Below are 19,235 nucleotides of genomic sequence, written 5' to 3' on the forward strand. Positions count from 1 at the left end.
TTTGATGGCTTCGTTCTGTCAATGTTGGGAGAATCAGGGATATATTAAGTGGATTTGATTGAAATTGGATTATCTGAACATGGTATTATAGATAAGTAAAGTACATTATGCGTCTTTGGTCTGCGTTCGCTGGTCGTTGCCTTGTCGCTTCCAGCACTCGCGGAAAGCTTCCATCTGTGTTAACCAGAGTCAGCATGATCTAGATAATTGAAGTTACGCGGTTTTGCTGTCATTCACTTGATTTAGAGAAGCGACAAGAAAAAAACATCACAGAACTGGCCCTCCAATGGCTTTCAGGTGGACTGATATGTTCAGATTGATGGAGAGTATAGCTCACCTCTTTTTTACATTCGCGCCAGTCCTTCTTTGCGTAGTAGCAGTCATTCATCTTATCCTGCTCAGCTGATGTGTGTTAGCATGGCATCTGTGACTCGTGTTGAGCATCACCCACTATGGCAGCCTGTGCTGAAGATCCGCTTGTCCCTGCCATTGTAGTTAGCACCGCGCAGATCAGGAACCCCCAAAGACCTCACCAATCATCTGGCTCATCATCATCCGGGACAACAGTTGTCTTCTCCACGTTGTTCGACATGGCTGAGGTTTGGGTAACGAGGAATGTTGGAGAAATGCGGCAGGCCTCGGCGGAAGATAGAACTATCTTATCGCGCCGATGTTCTCTTTGCAACGAACCAACAATGGCAACGCCAACGGGCGACAGCGCCAATTTTAGTGGCAAAAAGCTCAACGTCCTAGTTTATTCTGGTTCGCTCAGTCTCTTTGGCCTAGCATATCAGCCGTTCTCTGACCAACAACTTCTCGTACAGGAAATGGAACCACTGTTGAGTCAGTCCGTCACTGCCTCTACACCCTCCGCCGCCTGCTCGCTCACCACTATGCCGTCATCCCGGTGACGGGTGATATGCTCCTTAAAGAGCCATGGATTACCACGTGTGCCATGCTGGTCATGCCCGGCGGTGCGGATATGGGATACTGTCGCACACTCAACGGTGCGGGGAATCGACGCATCGCGCAATTTGTCCGCAATGGCGGGCGGTACCTGGGTCTGTGTGCTGGTGGTTACTACGGATGCAAGAGGTGTGAGTTCGAGGTTGGTGATAAGACAATGGAGGTTGTTGGAGATCGCGAATTGGCTTTCTATCCGGGCATCTGTCGGGGCGGGGCATTCCCAGGCTTCGTCTACCATAGCGAGGCGGGGGCACGTGCTGCAAAGCTCGAAGTGGCTAAGGATGCCTTGAACACCGGTACGGTGCCTACCAACTTCCGGTCGTACTACAATGGCGGTGGTGTCTTCGTTGATGCGGCGTCGCTTGTAGACAAAGGGGTGGAAGTTCTTGCAAACTATGCTGAAAAATTGAATGTCGACGGGGGTGAGGGTACGGCTGCTGTTGTCTACTGCAAAGTCGGCAATGGAGCAGCTCTCTTGACCGGACCTCATCCTGAGTAAGTTTTGGGCTCAAATTGGCATGATTGGCTCACTCGCTTACTCATGGACTAGATTTGCAGCCGCAAATCTGGACCCGAAGGCGGGCGGGCCTGAATATGCCGATATGGTGGCAGCTCTCGCTACCGATGACAAGGAACGTACGGATTTCCTGAAGGCTTGTCTGTCTAAACTTGGACTTGAAGTCACGCAGGACACGACACCAGTGCCTTCGTTGTCGTCTTTACATGTGTCCGGAATCGATGCCGATGGTCCCATGGATATCCTGTCGGGTCTTGGAGTCACCTTCACCCAAGAGGGCCAGACCGAGTATCTCAAGGATGAGCACGATACGTTCCGCATTGAACGTCCTGGAACATGGAATCTTGGTGAGCTAGAAGAATCGCTCCCCGCAGGATCCTCAGAGTCGAGCGATGGAATCAGCGAAGGCATAATCGATTACCAGGCAATCATCAAGCGACTTGTGTTTCACGATGATTTACCCTCTTCTAAATTGACTCCATATTTCAACCACCATGCGTTCTATTCCCACCTCCGCCAATACCAATCCGAGTCTAAGGGAGAGGCCACAACATTCGGCTCCAATCTCTTATACGGAGAGGTAGTAACTAGTACGAACACTATTCTTGAAAAGTAAGCATCTTGGTCGATCAACATGGTCTTGGTTGGCTCTAACGAGCAGCAGGAACACGAAGCTGCTTCGTCAGCTGCCACAAGGATTTACAGCTACTGCTACAGCACAGATTGCTGGACGCGGACGCGGGTCTAATGTTTGGGTCTCACCAGCAGGTTCTCTAATCTTTTCAACTGTGGTACGCCACCCAATGGACAAAATTCAGTCGGCACCGGTTGTTTTCCTTCAGTACCTATCAGCCATGGCAGTAGTCAGAGGAATCAAGAATTACGCCAACGGCTACGAGAAGATACCGGTCAAACTAAAATGGCCGAACGATATTTGTGCGTGCCAGGTTTATCATATTACGGTGGTTGACAAGCCATCGCTCGCCATGATTTGTGCAGGTGATTTACATACTAATGCCTAATTTCTACAGATGCACTAGATCCAGATGATCCCGAACAGAAACGGTACACAAAAATCTGCGGCATTCTTATCAACTCCCATTTCATGTCAAACGAGTACATCTCCGTTGTCGGTATCGGCGTCAATGCTACCAACGCCTCTCCGACAACTGCGCTGACCACTCTCGCCGCACGCTACGCTTCACCAGGCGCTGCTACCGCTTCACCCGTCACGCTCGAGCGGCTCCTAGCTCGCATCTTGACCACCTTTGAATGCCTGTACACACGCTTCTTGCGCACAGGCTTCGATCGAGGCTTTGAGGCTATGTATTATGACGACTGGTTACATATGCACCAGATTGTCACGCTGGAGGAGGAGGGCGGTGCTCGCGCTCGCATTCAGGGTATCACCCGCGATTGGGGTCTTTTGCTGGTCGAGGAGTTGGGGTGGAATGATCGTCCTACAGGACGGGTGTGGCAGTTGCAGAGTGATAGTAACAGTTTCGACTTCTTCCGTGGACTAGTGAAGCGGAAGGTGTAGATCAAATCAAAATAGATAAATCAGCCGATTTACATTTTCACGTCTCCAAATACTGGCAAAAAGTCCTATGCACAGGGCCCAGGGACGGAAAATCATTTAATGCAGTGCTCTACTTCTGTGATTTCCTTCATCATCAACATCAAGATCCTAGAGAGTTGATTCCATCGACACGCCAGGACTTCTGACTCTGAAATCAATGTGTGTTCATTCGGCGTTTGGTCGATCGTGATTGCAGATCAAGAATGTCAGCAGCTGGCATCCTCATTCCGACCTCAACAAGGTTGCGGGACTATCAGCCGACGCGTCCCAAGGAGTCTCAGGGGCGGTAGAATGTTTCGACCAGAGTGTTTCGACCAGAGTGTTTCGACCAGAGTGTTTCGACCAGAGTGTTTCGACCGGAGTGTTGAAGACAGTGTTGAAGACATCTTGGGTTAAACGAAAGTGGCGGAGCTCCACAATCGACACATGAAGACGGGGGACATCATCTCCAATCACAGCCGTAGGATCATTGTCATCTGGTGACCAGCCTCGCGCGTCGGCCTATTGAGGCGCAGGACAATCGGCGGAGCGAGGAACCCATTGGCGGGAGAGAGCTTGCCATGCCGGGTGAGAACCACCAGACCGCCGGAATCAGAGAGCAGCATGGCTTTCCCTCTAGGGGAAGCTTCTCGAGCGCCAACCACTGGATAATCGGTTTCAGCAGCGGCCGGGAAGGGTCTGGCACCAGGAGGATCCGACCTTGCGCCGATGTTACAATAGGATCCCCGGGTCGTCAGTATCGGTCATGGTGATTTGAAATCCCTTCGATGACCGCATCCATTGATGGTTACAGGTTTGAACCGCTGATCGAGTCGGTATCAAGCCAAAGACGGTTGGGCTTCCATCGAGGTAGCAGCATCAACATGCCTGGTTGAACGGCATGCACGCCATACAGATTCGCTCCTTTTCAGCACAAAGCTCTGGCCACACAATTCTCCGCGAGACACGCAGTTTTCGGGCCGAATTGTTCATCTTGCTGGTAGCCAATTCCGACCCTCCATTTGAGGTCAGGGAAGGAGCCTGCTTATCAATCAGACTGTTCCTGGCTTATACATGACCTTCAATGTAAGCATAAGTCTCTTTCCCTAAATACATTGCCTTCACGTCTGATGTATAGAATGGAGCTCCGACTTTGTACAGAGACGTTAATAGATGCAGTTGGAAGATGGTATATAGGGAAGTGTTAAGGCATGGACTCGGCCCAGGAGACCCATCGTCGAATACACTTGTCCACTCTTCTTAACGACTCCTTCTCCGCCTCGACCTCAAACCATTCCCGATGCTCCTTTCCACACTCAGGACATTGCCCTAAGTCTCGCACCCGCAGAGCCGCCAGCTCCAGGTGAATGAGTCGTTCAACGCGATGCACATGCGGGACTTTCCTTCCCGGTACAAAAGAGGCAGAAGGGGCCTTATTCTGGCTGTTGTGGGATGGCGGGACCCTAGCAGAGGAAGATGACGAGAATGACGATGGTGTATAAGGGTAGTAGCGGATCAACGTCAAGTCATACGAGCACTGTTTACTCCATTCAGTGAGTCGACGGTGCACATTGCTCGTGCGTCCGATTTTTAGCCTGAGCGTTCCGGGCGCGGTTGACGTTGGGTTCGATGTGAGGGCATTAAGGTCTTGTGCTGCCCGGATTGCTTCGCTGACGCTGCGTGGCTGGGTGGGGGGGCGGAGGTGGTTACTATTTTGTGGGGCTTGGGGCAGCAGAGAAGATGCTATGTCTTGCGGTACGACGGATTCGGCGCTCCGTTGTGTGGTAGCTGTTGGGGGTGTCACCCAGAACATATAGATATAGCCTTCGTCGTCGGCGCTGGAGATTGGTTTGGCCAATTCTGTGAGAAGAATGGATGTTGTCTGTGGGGAAAGCGTAGACGGGATCCACGATAGTAAGGATTGTGTTTGCGGGGAAGTAGGCTTCCCCGTGTCTGACACAGACGGCCTGGAGGTGGGAGTGGATGAGACTTGCACATGCTGCGGCCTTCCAGCAGAGGCAGGCAGTTTGACCTTTTGGTTCGGGTTTGCAGAAGCCGAAACACCACTTGTCGGGCGAGGTGGTTGAGGCCGTTGAACCGAGGTAGGCCTGTCATCCTCACCGGTGTCCTCTGCGATCCGGAAGCAACAGAAAATGGACCTTTTCCTCGGCCGACGCTTTTCCGTGGGCCTGCTTTGATGTGTCGGCCGTTTGTGGGGAGGTTTGGGCCCCTGAGAGATTGAGACTGGGTCATCATTTATTTCAAGCACACCCAGCCGATCCATCAATGTATCGATGCTTGTTCTCGTCTTGGCTGGGGTGATGACAGTCGTAGGGGGATTCGCCAAATCCTCTTGATCTTGGTGCTGCCAGCAGTACAAAGATGCCACATCTTGGCGAGAATCCTTCTTTTGAGGGTTAGAAGCAGGTGATGGATTTGGAGATGCTAAAGGGCGGCGGCAGGGCCGACCTTGGGAGGTTATGCCTCTACATGTTGTCGCTGGATTTCGAGAATCTGAGCGAGGAAGCAAAGATTCAGGGGTGTTTAAAATTTGAGGCATGTATCAATGCAAACGACTAAACGAAAGAATGGTGTAGATTGCTTGCGACGTAAACTTGTTGAATAGGAAACCATTCGGACCCAAAAATTAAAACTTTGCATAAACTGCGGTGAGCTGCCAAAATGCAGCCTAAAAGGCTACTTCTTCTCCACTTAGGACTTGGACCACATCGGACGTGAGAAGGGAGTGTTTTGGTTTTGGTTTTTTTTTTGGTTTTGGTTTTTTTTTGGGACGATTTTGGTTGCACTGCCATCTTGAGGCGGTGTAAGAAGTGGCTGTGTCCATGCTGTTGGTGTTAATCCCACACAGTCATTGGATCATATTCAGTGCTTTTTGTACGTGGCTAACAGAAAATAGCAAGAATGTAGAACATAGACATGAGAGTCTGAGACGTCTATTGCACAATCAGATAATTTCAGATCAAGAATAACCGTTCTGCCTACCGTTGTGTTCCATTCATTACCCATCCACATCGCTAAGAATCGTGGAGTGTACATCGGAAGGACTTGCCCGAAAGGGCCTAACCTCACTGGACGAATAGCCTATATCATACCCCACGCGCCTTGAATGTTGAAAGATCAGAAAACTACTAATCTCAAATGGACCTCTTCATTGACCTCGTTACCCCTAACGGGCACAGCTACAAGCAGCCCACCGGTCTCTTTATCAACAATGAGATTGTATCCGCTACAGGAGGCCAGACCATCACATCTCTTGACCCCGCGTATGTCATTCTAGGGGGGGGGGGGTTTCTGTACACCTCACTAACTATTCCCCAGTACCGATAACCCCATTGCTACTGTCCAAGCAGCGAGCGCCGAAGATGTCGACCGCGCCGTGAGAGCGGCCAAAGCGGCCCTGGTCCACCCGTCGTGGAAATTACTTCCCGCGGCAGAGCGGGGCCAGTTAATAGCCCGACTCGCTGATCTTATCGAGGAGAACAGAGAGTTATTCGCTTCAATTGAGGCTTGGGATAATGGCAGGTCTCAAAAATTCCCCAAAGAAGACATGTTGCTCATCTTAGATAGGAAAACCCTACCACGTCGCCGTTGATGAAGATCTCACCGAGGCAATCTCGACAATTCGCTATTACAGTGGCTGGGCCGATAAGACCTCCGGCCAAACCATCACCACAACTCCCCAAAAGTTCGCTTACACCATCCGCCAGCCCATCGGTGTAGTGGGCCAGATCATTCCATGGAACTACCCTCTTTCAATGGCCACCTGGAAGCTTGGCCCTGCACTAGCATGTGGAAACACAGTTGTCCTAAAACCGGCCGAACAGACCCCTCTCAGCGCTCTCTTTCTTGGTACTTTGATCAAGAAGGCCGGATTCCCTCCCGGGGTGGTGAATATCGTCAATGGCTACGGGCGCGAGGCCGGCGCCGCGCTCGCTTCACACCCATTGGTCGATAAGGTCGCATTTACAGGATCAACTGTAACTGCCCGGGAAATCATGAAGATGGCCGCCGGCACACTCAAGAACATCACGCTCGAAACAGGCGGCAAGTCCCCTTTGCTGGTTTTCCCGGATGCGGATCTGGACCAGGCCGTCAAGTGGTCGCACGGCGGTATTATGTCCAACAAAGGCGAGATCTGTACCGCCACCTCGCGGATCTTTGTCCACCGCGATCTCCTCGAGAAATTCACGGCTAGGTACAAGGCGGCCGTGGAGGCCGTGAAGATCGGCGACCAGTGGGACGAGACGGTGTCCCACGGGCCGCAGGTGACACGCGCGCAATCTGAACGGATCCTCTCCTACATTGAGATTGCCAAGAGCGAAGGAGCTACGATTCTTACTGGTGGTGCTGCGCACACGCCAACGGACGAGAAGAATCAGAATGGATACTTTATTCAACCTACTGTTATCGTCAATGCAACAGACTCTATGCGCATTGCCCGGGAAGAAGTGTTTGGTCCCGTCGTGGTGATTTTCCCCTTCGATGATGAGGAAGAAGCCATTCGTCGGGCCAATGATACCACTTACGGCCTAGGTGCGTCTGTCTTCACGCGGGATTTGGAGCGCGCTCACCGTGTGGCTGCTGAGATTGAGTCTGGTATGGTCTGGATTAATAGCAGTCAAGATTGTGATCCGCGCATTCCTTTCGGCGGCGTGAAGCAGAGTGGCATTGGACGCGAGTTGGGAGAGGCTGGTCTGGAGGCATATAGCCAGACTAAGGCGGTTCATGTGAACATGGGTGCCAAGCTATGAAGTTAAGAAATACATTGCACAATGTCAATGTAGACTTTCCCCGCTGTGGATTGCCTTGCTTAGAAATGCCATGTTTCACTGTCGGTCGTGTGGACTATCCCTAGTAAGTCCCCAGCCGAAGTCAAAGGTTCTGCTTCACCGTCTTCCCCCATGTACATGATACAAGCTGAAGTTATCACGACGAAATTCCTTTTTGTCTTTGGAATATAGGGCTTTCGATGGGAGCTGTCCAGAATGCGGGTGATTGGGTCGGAGTCCCCGGATCTGCGATGTCCCTTGTAGTTCAGATAGAGCAGTACCTGAACAACGCGCCTAGCAAAAGAATTCGGCTGAACGAAACTGTCCTTTTTTTTTCTAGTCTGCATCACGCGCTCAAAATTAATTCACCGCCCCCTCACTACCCCCCATACTTCAGGAAGGCCAAGTTTTTCTAGGCTATACATAGCCGTACGCTCATCCAGGAGATCCTGTAGGCTTCCCAAAGAGTTCTGTATGAGAATTTGTTGCAGTGCGTTGACGATCGGCTGGATCTGGGTATCGCTGAGAGATTCATCTTCATCAAACAAGGTGAGGTACCCGCGTCGGCCAGGGAATCGACAAGCAGCACAATTCTCAGCTTCTTTTCGTTTCTGGGACGCAGTAAAGGAGGGAAACTACCATCCCCATTATGCTCAGGTATGGGAAGCAGCAACCTCTGGAGAGAGGAAGAGGAAGAGGAACGAGGAGGGCTAGCGGTCACGAACTGTTTGTCCGTTTCCCTGCCGGAAAATGCACCTGAGGATGCTTTCTTTGTCGCAGGGATAGGCTACAACCGTGGGTTTGAAATCTCAAGCGTATTCGGATTGGGAGATCCTGAAATTCCAGGATTTGATGGGGACCGAGGGACGAAGGAGGTTTAAATTCCATCCTCCCTGCTGCCATACGTGTTGCTTCTTCAAGTTAATCCATACCCTCATCACATGACAACTATATCCTCTACGAACCTGTCTTTCCACTTTCCCTTCTGTTGTGCCCAACTTCTCCATGAGGTTGGCTTCGGCGGTTTGTGATCTTGCATGATCTCCCTTCAACGGTCATGGTCGCCTGTGCTGGAATCTCCAAGCAGTGATTCAAAATTTATTCGAATTCTCTAGTGAGAGGTAGAACCAACGTAATTCGACATGACGGCCGTAGTAATCTCAAGAGGTGACGCAAGGGTAAGAACAGTGAGCTGTTGAAACGGCGCGGTTTAAACTCCGGCGTTAAAAGCTGTCGCGGAGCAACTGATTTCGAGGTGGACCTCGGGGTTTGATAGCTCATACAACATCCCTCGGGAATGAACAAAAGCAACCGTCAAGTGAAACGTAGGAAAGAATTCCGATGTGGTGGGACTGGCGGATAAGCCGAGAAGAGGAGTCCACTGTAATCCATCAGGAGTAGCGGCCTGATCTGCCGTACGAAATTACAAGGCACAAAGCGTAATGTCGAATACGTTGTTGTTGTTACAATACATGGTGGCAGGGTCTTGAACCCCACGGACAGTCGACGGAGCGCCGAATGGTGGACCCTACAGACGGTCTATTTGGAGATTAGTTGGATTGTCGAGTGAAATTTCTGTTCAAGTTATTGAAGGTCTCTCTAGTGGTCGTGCCATATCTGACAATATACCGAGATATCTGCCAAGTGAAAAAAAAAAATTAAAAGGAAAACGGACAGGGCAAGTGGGATAGGCTACACTCACACTGTGGCCAGAGGGACGTCGGGTATGGAGTACAACATAAATGCTTTCAAAGTATTTTTGATGTCTGTGAATTCATTCTTTGGTCGCCTGGATGTTTCATCTTATTCTGTTATCCATGCACCTCCTCTAGTACTTGATCATAACCGGACTCTAGTCCGAGTCAATGGGTCCAGTTCAAACCCCTCAGACATGTCCGTATCCTATTTCGGGCGCGACTTCCCATTCATTGTCTGCGGGCCACACAATCTTTCACGTCCAGGTCCTCGGGGAGTTCCTATAAATGTTGCCGTGCCTGTCTAGCTAGGAAAAGAAAGCGAGCTCGTTTCCTTCTCAGAAGCTCAATTCATCCTGACTGCCGTGGAAGACCGCCGACTCTGTGGTGGCTGAAGTGGGATTCCCGTGCACAGTGGTTCAACGAGAACGGAACAAGACAAAACGAGGCCTTTTCACGGCTATTAGAGCAGCGATCGATGTAGTGAGCCCATCACGACACGAGTTTGATATTCAGGGAGTAGGAGAGGCTGAGAAGAATGCTTTTCTCGAGATGGTGAGGAATATGCTTCCCTATACCCCTGCGGAGAGGTCAGCAGCAAGCGAAGTCTTGACTTGCGAATGGATGCAGCACTGGGCTCGTCCCGAGATCTCTCAAACCAAAAAAAGAACTAGAAATCAATGCTTTACATCTTGTATCCGAGATGTTTCTTGGCATCCCGATCTTAGACTGGGCCATATGTCGGCCTCCGTATAAGAGCATTCTATTCATCCGTCGATCCGCAGCAAAACCATGGGAATAGCTTCGTATGAGATGTTTCATGAATCTAACTTGTCAGTCGTTGACACCTGCTAGGGTCTAGTCAGGAACTACAGAAGCCTCAAGAGCCTATGGATATCGTGACAGCAGCAGATAGGCGTAAAGAGGGTAGCACCTCTCCCGCAATGTCCGTTCTGTCTGAGATTGTCCAACGAGCGTACTCCCAGGTCAGGGTATTTGATTACATCCGCTACTACAATCCCGAGGTCAAGATTTCATTGGACACGGGAGTGCTTCTTTGCTTTGTCTTTTTTGTGACTGACGAAACAAGACAAAGAGATCCATGAACTACGGAGCATGGCATTGGCCTGGTAAGTTGGTTGCTCTGGAATTAAAAAAGCGGAAAATCTCAAATCGGAACGAGGTCCCAGCGAAAATCACCAACGGGATCTGTCTATTGTGCAGGATTCTCGAATGACGTCACACTGAAACAAAGAACCGTCAATACAAGTACCGTCCAATACAAGCCGCTTGCCAAGACCTTGGCACGCCCACAGGGCTGAAGGGCTGATCAGTCGAATTCTCAGGTTTTGATTTTCAAGCTCAACGAGGCTGTGCAATCCATTCCCGTAGACCAAGTGTCTATGTTGTATGGAGTACTGGAGTACTAGACTGTTCACAGCCACAGTTGTACCGGTAAATTTAGAAAAGGAACAGCCCCGCTACGTGCAAAGCCTCGGACCAGGCAGCATCATTCTGATTAGTTCCCGGGACTCAGCTAAACTTAGTAACGTGTACCTCTTGAGATTCAACGGCTTGGAAAGTGTTGGAATGTATACGGGACGTGTAATCTTCTTGGGCGCTAATTGTTCCAATTTCCTCATTTTTTTTTTTTTTTTCGGCCGATCATTCACATAATGGGGGAGGGGAGGGGAAAATCTACATATACCGCCGTTCTTTCTCTTGTCTCGGTTCTTTTCCTTTTCTGTTTTCTTCATCGACTCCCACTTACATCTGACGACCTTCCACCTTTGTACTTTCTAAAACTCAATCAGCTCACAATGTTCAACTTCAACTTCTTTAAATCCACCCCGGCCAATGAGCCCGCCACTGATGGCTGGAACGCCAATACTGTCACCATGCAGCCCACCAGCCCCGCTACCCCTTCAAGCAATCAGAACGTCGTCTCTGAGCAGCCGGTAAGTTGATACCCTGAATAGCAATTGTAGCTTAAATTTCCAGAACCCAAAATTAACAGCTATCGCATCCAGACCGGCCAAGAACAAATGCAGCTGCGCGGTGGCGGCGGCGGTGATGTCTGCTGTGGAGTGTACGTTCCTTTCCATCCCCGCACATCCAAGCTACGGAATGATCTTCCGCCATGGCCACAATAAAATCACAGGTAACTAACGTATCCCAGTTGTGCCGGTATCGCTTGCTTCGAGTGCTGTGAGATTTGCTGCTAGGCGCTCGGATGAGAACGGATTGTGGCCGTCGACGCGCTCAGGCAAAAACATCTATTGATGAACTCGGTCTTGCCAGGATGATCTCTTGGAAAACTCCTGGATTCTTGCTAGACGGGACTCATCATCTACCGCGTGGCCTCGGCGGTCTTTCATGTGACGCGATTATGTGATGTGATGGATGTGATGTGATGTGATGGACTTTCCTTTTTGCTGTACTGGATGTTTCTACGCTATACCCCCAGAAGAATGCCAGGAATGGATTTCAATTTCGAATTCTTGTAGTCGAGTTGACTCGCTTTGAGAACTGTAGATGATCATTGTGGTGGCTCGTGGAGTAGATCATAGATTCATAGTAGGACGGGCTAGTTGCCAGTCGACGGGAGATCGCTGATTTCAATGCGGCATCTACATCCCATACTTGGAAGCCTAGTGTGCGGCTTGGAGTTCTGGGGTTTGCGAGGAGGACTGAGTCTTTGATGTCAGTGATGCTGACAGCCTGAAGAAACAGAAGGAGCAACCGTTTCGACGGTTGACCCACAGTCAACGAAGCACTCCACATCCAGAGTATATGTTGTACAACGAGGTTGAGACTTGCGACTCCATCTTCTCAACATGATTCCGACAGACGAAGCAGAGAGACTAGAAATAATCTCCCGACAAAAATCAATCCAATGCCCCAAGCATAGCTTTAGGAGCACCAAACCTCACCGCCGGCCCCTCCCCACCGAGCGTGGAGAACGGCATCTGGGCAGGTTCAAGCCCACTCCCGATCTCGGATTGCAGCGTGCGTCGGAAACTGCGTCTTATGCCTGCCATGTCATGGACGCAGGGGACGAGTCCAAAACCACGGGTTCGGAGGACGGGATCGCTGCGTGGATCTGTTAGCCAGCGGTAGGTGTGATTCCTGGTGGCTGTAGGTGTAGATTGTTTTTGGGAGGATGCGGTGGATCAATCGAGAGCGGGCGCGGTTGTAGATTGGGTATGAAGAGGGGATATTGGGGGGTTCTTCTTCTGGGAATACGTGGGTGGCACTCTGTCGCCGAATGTGTCCTAGTCTCTCGATGAATGGTCGGTCTGCGCTGCTTGGAGATCTTGGTTTTCGGAGGTGATCCCCGGCTTTTTTTTTTCAAAATTCTGCTAGAATGAGTTCTCGTGTGCGAGCGAGATAGTCCACGCTTGGCTGAAGAGTTGGATCTTCGTTGAGGTGGACGACTGAGTCGCAGTAGGCTCCATCTAGGAGATTTGCTACTTTCTCTATTGTCTGCTCGAGTAGATGGACGCGAGATCTGAGGTTCTGGATGGTGGTTTCCTTTTTGAGACGATAGGTGCGTTGCGCCCGTCGGATCTACAGACGGCGTTCCTGAGGAACTGGTCAACTATGTTCGGATCTTCCTATCGCAGGGATCTACCTCAATGGCAGAAGCATCTTTGGCCTCTGCTCTCGGCCGACCTCTTTTCACGGAAGGATCCGAGTTTTCATTGGTCGGTTGGTCGATCCCCGATGCTTGGGGTCCACTTGGTCTTCGATTGATCTCACTGGAGTTTAGTGATATTTTTGCTTCTTGTTCTTGTGACATTTCCAGGTAGGATCTTGACGATAACATGTCCATCCCGATTCTTTGCATCTGCAATGTGGGGGGGGGGGGGGGGGGGCAAATTCAATTGTCGGGATTAGGGGGAACCGAGCTGACGTTAATATTGAAGTTGATGACAAAAAAAAAGTTGATCACTCATCTTTGGAAATAGCCTCGGTCTAGTCAAACACGCTAATGCGAACTGCTGCAACTTGTACAGCACGTACTTATGCACATGCAAAGTACAAAGTTTGAAACTTTGGAAGTTGTGAATTTCTGAATCCAAGTGGTGCCCATTCGCAGTTCGATGTCAGGAAACCCGGTTTTTTCTTCTACATGCACAGGTGGCTTCTCTTGTCCCACGCCTTGTCCAACTAGGACCTCGGTGATACATTCGGAACCTGGGACTGGAGGTTGACCTGACAAGATGTTGTAGGAAACGGAGAAGACCACATGAAGCATACAGAACACAGCGACTCCATATATTCAAGTCTAACATAACCCTGAGATCCAGAGTGTAGAAGGTACAGTGTGAAATCCGAAATGCCGATCAAACATGACATCCGCCAACGACTCTTGGCCCCCGTAGCTGTGTGACGGTCATGGGTGGTCCTTGTGGAGGCTTTCCCCACTTAGACTTGAGCCGAGGCACCTGCATTGGTATAAGACCACCTTAACTGCTTGCATTCCTTCGAAAATCCAAACCCTCTCCCAAGACAGGACCATGACTCTGTCGTTCGTCGTGGGTTTTGCGGCCGCAGCCATCGTGCTGCAGGTCCTTCGTGTGGTATTCAACTCATGGCAACACTCACGTAATGCTAAGAGCTTGGGTTGTGGCAGCGTGCCAATGTACCCGTGCAAGGATCCTTTGGGAATTGACAACCTGAAACAGGCTCTAGCGGCAGACAAGGCCAAATTGGTACCTGAGTTGGCCGAGAAGCGGGTCAAGGTCATTAGCGACCAGGAGAACCGCTATGTCACTACATTCTCCATTAGGAACCTCGGTCGCACCCACATTTTCACGATTGACCCGAAGAACATTCAGGCTATTCTGGCTACACAGTTCAAGGACTTTGAGCTTGGTTCTATCCGTCGTCTTAGTTTGCATCCACTACTAGGCACTGGTATTGTAAGTCGCCTGCCATACCTCCTTTTTATTCTCCGTCTCCTATTCCGGGTATTGACTGTAAATAGTTCACCGCCGATGGAGAGGAGTGGAGCCGATCTCGTGGCCTGCTTCGGCCTCAGTTCACTCGCGAGCAGATCAGTCAACTGGATTTGGAAGAAGAGCATGTACAGAAGGCCATGCAGGCTCTGCCCGTCGTGGCCAACGGATGGACCGCCATCACCGACATCCAATCCATCTTCTTCCGCTTGACCATCGACTCCGCCACAGAATTCCTCTTTGGCGAAAGCGTCGAGAGCCAACTCGGCGCTCTAACCGGCCTGAACAGACCCGAAGACTCCTTCGCCAACTACTTCGACCAGTCGCAATGGGTCTGCGCGCAGCGAAGTCGCTTTGAGGGCCTCGCCTTCCTCGCCGAGAACAAGGAAACCAAATTCTCCGACAAGCAAGTCCACTCCTTTGTCGACAAAGTCGTCTCCAACGCGCTCACAGCCTCCCAAGCCGAAAAAATTGCGTCTCCTAACAAAAAGTCCTCCTACGTCTTCCTTGAAGCCCTCCTCGAAGTGACCCGTGACCCAATCGAGCTCCGCTCTCAACTCCTCAACATCCTCCTCGCGGGCCGCGACACAACAGCCTCCCTCCTAAGCTGGACAACACTCATGCTCGCCCGCAACCCAGAAGTCTTCACCAAACTCCGCGAAACAATCATTTCCACCTTCGGCACCTACTCCAACCCCCAGAACATCACCTTCGCCACCCTGAAATCCTGCGAGTACCTGCAGCACGTAATGAACGAAGTGCTCCGTCTGTACCCAGTCGTCCCTTTCAACCGTCGCAGCGCAACCCGCGACACGACCATCCCGCGCGGCGGCGGTCCGGACGGCCAGGACCCGGTCTACATCCGCAGGGGCCAGTCGGTGATCTACACGACGCATGTTATGCAGCGTCGCAAGGACCTGTGGGGTCCTGACGCTGACCAGTTCAAGCCTGATCGATGGAGTCGTCGGAGGCCTGGTTGGGAATATATTCCCTTTAATGGTGGGCCACGAATCTGTATTGGGCAGCAGTTTGCGCTTACCGAGGCCGGTTACGTTATCGTGAGGCTTTTGCAGCGCTTCGACCAGATTGAGAATGCTTATCCTGATCAGAAACTTCGGTATGGTCTTACTCTGACTAGCGCGCCTGCTGATTTGGTTACTGTGCGTTTGCACCTGGCTGCGGATGCTTGAGGTGGCTAGCTTGGTTGTGTTGTTTTTTGATCTATTCCTAGACGACTTTGAGTTCTAGGCATGGTGAGCGATGCTTGTATTTTCTTTCTGCAGCTCTTGGCGTCTTGCTGGATTTTCCCAGCTAGCACGAAGATCTGCTTCAATGCGTTAATTTGGGTCTGTTTTTTTTTCCGAGCAGAAGTGCCTATGGCGATGAGAATGTTAAATTGAATTGAATTTGCTGGGCAATGAATCTGAGATGAGTGCACATATCCTAATCGGAGGCCAGATTGATTCGTCGGCACTTGCCACGAGCACAACAAATCGAGCAGATCAAAACAAGACACCTACTGAAATAGACCGTTCATGCAAACAGACAGTTGCTCCTAGGAAAAAAAAAAAACCAAGAAACCAATTCCATTCATCTCTACATCAAATCCGGGAAAAATTACGTGCACAAAAATACTTGTGAAACATTCGAATCGAATTTATAGTGTAATCGAAGTAAATCGAGAAGAAAGAAAAGTAAAGTTTGAGAACAGTGCAGATAACAGTCTACACTGAAAGAAACGCTCACAACAAGCCAACTATGAATAGGTCTCCCCTTTTGGCTTGATCAACAAAGGATCACCCTTTAGTTGACACACTGGTAGTAGAATGGGTTCTGCTTGACGCAGGTGGTACCGGCCTCGCAGACAGTAGGGCCGGTCCAGTTGATGCCACCACACTGGTAGTAGTGCTTAGCAACGGCTCCAGCATAGGGTTTGGGAGAGGGTTGGGGGGAGGGCTTGGGGGAGGGCTTGGGGGAGGGACTGTGAGAGGGGCGGGCAGAGGGGCGGGCAGAGGGGCTGGCGGTAGGTACCTGAGTGAAGGGCTTGGCAGTGTAGGGTTTAGCAGTGTAAGGCTTGGCATTAGAGGGCTTGGCAGTGTGGGGCTTGGCAGTGGCAGTGACAGTGACAAGGGTAGTCGGGGCGGCAGTAGTGGCGGAGGAGACAACGGGAGCAACAGCGACGGAAACCTCGGCAGAAGCGGAGACAGTCGCGCTGGAAGGCTCAATCACGGAGCTGAAGGCCTGGACGTTGCTGCTGGGGATGGAGGTGATCTCGACGCCGGCGGCAGTGGTAGAAGGCTTGGCGGCAGCCTTGGAGCCGGATGAAGAAGAGGAAGAGGGGGAAATGATAGAGGCAACGCTGTCGACGAAGTACTTCTCGAGGATGGGGAGGTAGGAAGCGTACGCAGGGCCGTTGCTGGGCTCCAAGTTGTACATGTAAGATCCCCACATAGGACCGGCGGACCACCACTCGGCACCCATCCAGACGTCGCTGTTCTCGGACATGTAGGCGAGCATGCCCTCAACGGCAGCCTGGCAGTCGGCGTTGACACCACCGGCGAACTCGCCGATGAAACCCCTCTTGTTGTTCTCCTGCAACCAGGCGGTGGCGGACTGGAGACGCTCCTTGCCAATGGTGGGGCTGGCGCAGGACTCGGAAGTGCCAGAGCTGTCGCCATCAAGGTACTGGTGCATCTCGTAGACGATCTTGTCCTCAGAGTCGGTAAGGGCCTTGAGGTTGTCGTTGTGGTCGGTCCAGGACCAGGCGCCGGTCCATGCGTTACCCTCGACGAAGATGTACTGGCTGGTGGCACCAGCGGCACGGATGGCGTCAATGGCGGCCTGGTTCAGGTCCAGGACGAGAGTCTGGTCAAGATCGTGGTACTCGTTGTCTAAGGGGATGAAGTTAGTAGATTGTTTAATAGTGTGATTCGTACGATGAGGTTTCAACTTACTGGTGTCGAAAATAACCTTCTCGTTGGAGGCGAACTCGGTAGCAACGGTAGTCCAGAAGGCCTTGAAATCGGAGGTCGAGCTGATGATGTTGCCATGGCTGTGTATCGAGCATAAGTATCAATCCAATCAGGGTGGGGAATTCTCAATTTGGTACACGTACTATCTTCCGTAGTTGTGGGGGTCAAGGACGGCGTAGGCACCGCTGTCGGTAATGAACTTGATGGTCTATAGAAGGGAATTGTTAGACCTCGGGGGAGAATCAGTAGCCACAACCGATTTATCACGTACAGACTTGAGGTCAGCCAGGTAAGTGGCATCCGGGGCGCCAGTAATGCTGGTAGGCACCAGGCGCTCCATCAAGAAGGGTACACGGAAAATGTTCATGCCGGCATCTCTCAGGATCTGAATCTGGGAAGTCTTGGGCCAGGCGTAGTCTTGGCCCAAAGTACCGGGGATGTTGCTGCCGAATTCGGCACCGGACTCGCTGACACCGACCCAAGTGAATCCATTGGCAGCACGCTTCTTGATCTCAGCACTCTGCTTGGAGGGAACAACGTTTCTGTCTCGGGGGTACGCGCAAGCCACGCTGGCGGCGCTGGCGGCCAGAACAATGTTTGTGAACTTCATTGTAAAATGATGTTTAAAAAAAAGAGTGAGTGTCGAGTTTGACGGAAAGAATGTGATGGAACCGAAGTACGGAGCAAAATGAATGGAAATCAAGAGACCAGTCTTGAAGTTTGAATGAAAAGAAAGTATGCACAAAGCAAGAGTGAAACCTGCGGGGGCCGTCAGTTATATAGCCATGACCCTGCTCGGAGGCGTCAAATAGCGCTTGGTCTACGGGTTAGAGACTAGGAGGCAACCAAAAGAAAGAGTGGATTCCCTGTTTGGGATATCTCATAGAGAGCCACTTGGAAACTCACTCGGCTCAATTATGACCGGGATACCGGGAAACGCTAACCCTGACTGCAGGAGCCCCTTCTACGGGATAGACAGCGGATCTCTCCACTAACAGAAGGGGCCGGAAAAACGGTATAATTACCCAAAGGCCACTAGTTCAGGCACGAGCGACCTAGAACGGGGCCCATGATTGTGTATAGCCCCATGTTTTCCATAGTCTACCCAATATGTCGGAAATGAGCCAACGCTTAGCTCCGTGGCTGAATTGCATGTGGAGATAAATTCATTAAAGGGAGTCCAAGTCGGTTCAGCTTCCATTTTGTTAGTTTGGACGGGTCTCGTTCTCGAAAAGGGTGTAATCTAAAAGAAATTGTTCTGATACACTTACGGAATCGGCTAACCCGTCTTGGGTGTAGTGGCCGAAATCGAAGAGCCGGGTTAATGAGAAATGCTCTAGATGAAACAACATGTGGCTTTTAGCTTCATAACCGTTGGTTCTCCCCTCTCCCCCTCGTCATAATTTCCCAATCTGAACCCGGAAGGTCCTTTGTAAACCTGAAAAACAGGGAACCTCCTATCGAAGTCAATGCCGCGACTATCCACAATTCTGATTAGTCCCGGACTTAATTTGTGAATGATAGGAGTTCAGGAGATAATCTGGTACTTTTGAAAATTGCATGTGGTATGCTCAGACACACCAAGGTGTGCAATGATCTCTCCTTTCGTAGAATCAAAGCAGTCAAGAGATGTTGATGGAAATTTCCAATGCCAAGAGAATAGCATGTTTTCAGGATAACCCCGCCTTCGGCCTTGGGAATGTGTTGTACCGGATTATCCAACGGAATAATTACAACACACATTCTGCCACTAAAATTGATTTGGTTTGGACTT

General features: G+C 50.8%; 8 protein-coding genes across 8 annotated transcripts; 4 read left to right on the forward strand and 4 right to left on the reverse strand.

The window, feature by feature from the left end:
- Positions 1 to 105: 105 nt before the first annotated feature.
- On the reverse strand, positions 106 to 592 carry Pdw03_8595 (CHCH; the record flags this gene model as incomplete). Its single annotated transcript, XM_014678254.1, has 4 exons — positions 106 to 174; positions 338 to 402; positions 452 to 483; positions 534 to 592. The coding sequence occupies 4 exons, from the start codon at positions 590 to 592 to the stop codon at positions 106 to 108; spliced, it is 225 nt and encodes a 74-aa protein (XP_014533740.1).
- A 103-nt stretch (positions 593 to 695) lies between these two features.
- Positions 696 to 3,023, forward strand: Pdw03_8596 (Biotin apo-protein ligase, putative; the record flags this gene model as incomplete). Its single annotated transcript, XM_014678255.1, has 5 exons — positions 696 to 762; positions 825 to 1,461; positions 1,517 to 2,095; positions 2,148 to 2,419; positions 2,515 to 3,023. The coding sequence occupies 5 exons, from the start codon at positions 696 to 698 to the stop codon at positions 3,021 to 3,023; spliced, it is 2,064 nt and encodes a 687-aa protein (XP_014533741.1).
- A 1,222-nt stretch (positions 3,024 to 4,245) lies between these two features.
- Positions 4,246 to 5,601, reverse strand: Pdw03_8597 (DUF1766-domain-containing protein; the record flags this gene model as incomplete). The annotated part of the gene is made up of 1 exon (XM_014678256.2): positions 4,246 to 5,601. One exon carries the CDS (start codon positions 5,599 to 5,601, stop codon positions 4,246 to 4,248), a length of 1,356 nt encoding a protein of 451 aa, XP_014533742.2.
- Positions 5,602 to 6,200: 599 nt separating this feature from the next.
- Positions 6,201 to 7,813, forward strand: Pdw03_8598 (Aldehyde dehydrogenase ALDH; the record flags this gene model as incomplete). Its single annotated transcript, XM_066102008.1, has 3 exons — positions 6,201 to 6,325; positions 6,381 to 6,580; positions 6,630 to 7,813. 3 exons carry the CDS (start codon positions 6,201 to 6,203, stop codon positions 7,811 to 7,813), a joined length of 1,509 nt encoding a protein of 502 aa, XP_065957091.1.
- Positions 7,814 to 11,345: 3,532 nt separating this feature from the next.
- Positions 11,346 to 11,750, forward strand: Pdw03_8599 (uncharacterized protein; the record flags this gene model as incomplete). Its single annotated transcript, XM_014678258.1, has 3 exons — positions 11,346 to 11,483; positions 11,556 to 11,614; positions 11,705 to 11,750. 3 exons carry the CDS (start codon positions 11,346 to 11,348, stop codon positions 11,748 to 11,750), a joined length of 243 nt encoding a protein of 80 aa, XP_014533744.1.
- Positions 11,751 to 12,012: 262 nt separating this feature from the next.
- Positions 12,013 to 12,364, reverse strand: Pdw03_8600 (uncharacterized protein; the record flags this gene model as incomplete). The annotated part of the gene is made up of 2 exons (XM_066102009.1): positions 12,013 to 12,215; positions 12,289 to 12,364. The coding sequence occupies 2 exons, from the start codon at positions 12,362 to 12,364 to the stop codon at positions 12,013 to 12,015; spliced, it is 279 nt and encodes a 92-aa protein (XP_065957092.1).
- Positions 12,365 to 14,048: 1,684 nt separating this feature from the next.
- On the forward strand, positions 14,049 to 15,679 carry Pdw03_8601 (Cytochrome P450 family protein, putative; the record flags this gene model as incomplete). The annotated part of the gene is made up of 2 exons (XM_014678260.1): positions 14,049 to 14,453; positions 14,519 to 15,679. The coding sequence occupies 2 exons, from the start codon at positions 14,049 to 14,051 to the stop codon at positions 15,677 to 15,679; spliced, it is 1,566 nt and encodes a 521-aa protein (XP_014533746.1).
- Positions 15,680 to 16,292: 613 nt separating this feature from the next.
- Pdw03_8602 (Extracellular endoglucanase/cellulase, putative) lies at positions 16,293 to 19,127 on the reverse strand (the record flags this gene model as incomplete). Its single annotated transcript, XM_014678261.2, has 10 exons — positions 16,293 to 16,385; positions 16,521 to 17,380; positions 17,444 to 17,541; positions 17,605 to 17,669; positions 17,733 to 18,220; positions 18,368 to 18,425; positions 18,567 to 18,655; positions 18,733 to 18,797; positions 18,880 to 18,939; positions 19,009 to 19,127. The coding sequence occupies 10 exons, from the start codon at positions 19,125 to 19,127 to the stop codon at positions 16,293 to 16,295; spliced, it is 1,995 nt and encodes a 664-aa protein (XP_014533747.2).
- Positions 19,128 to 19,235: the final 108 nt, after the last annotated feature.

Source organism: Penicillium digitatum, chromosome 3 (assembly GCF_016767815.1).
Source record: "Penicillium digitatum chromosome 3, complete sequence".
Lineage (NCBI taxonomy): Eukaryota > Fungi > Ascomycota > Eurotiomycetes > Eurotiales > Aspergillaceae > Penicillium > Penicillium digitatum.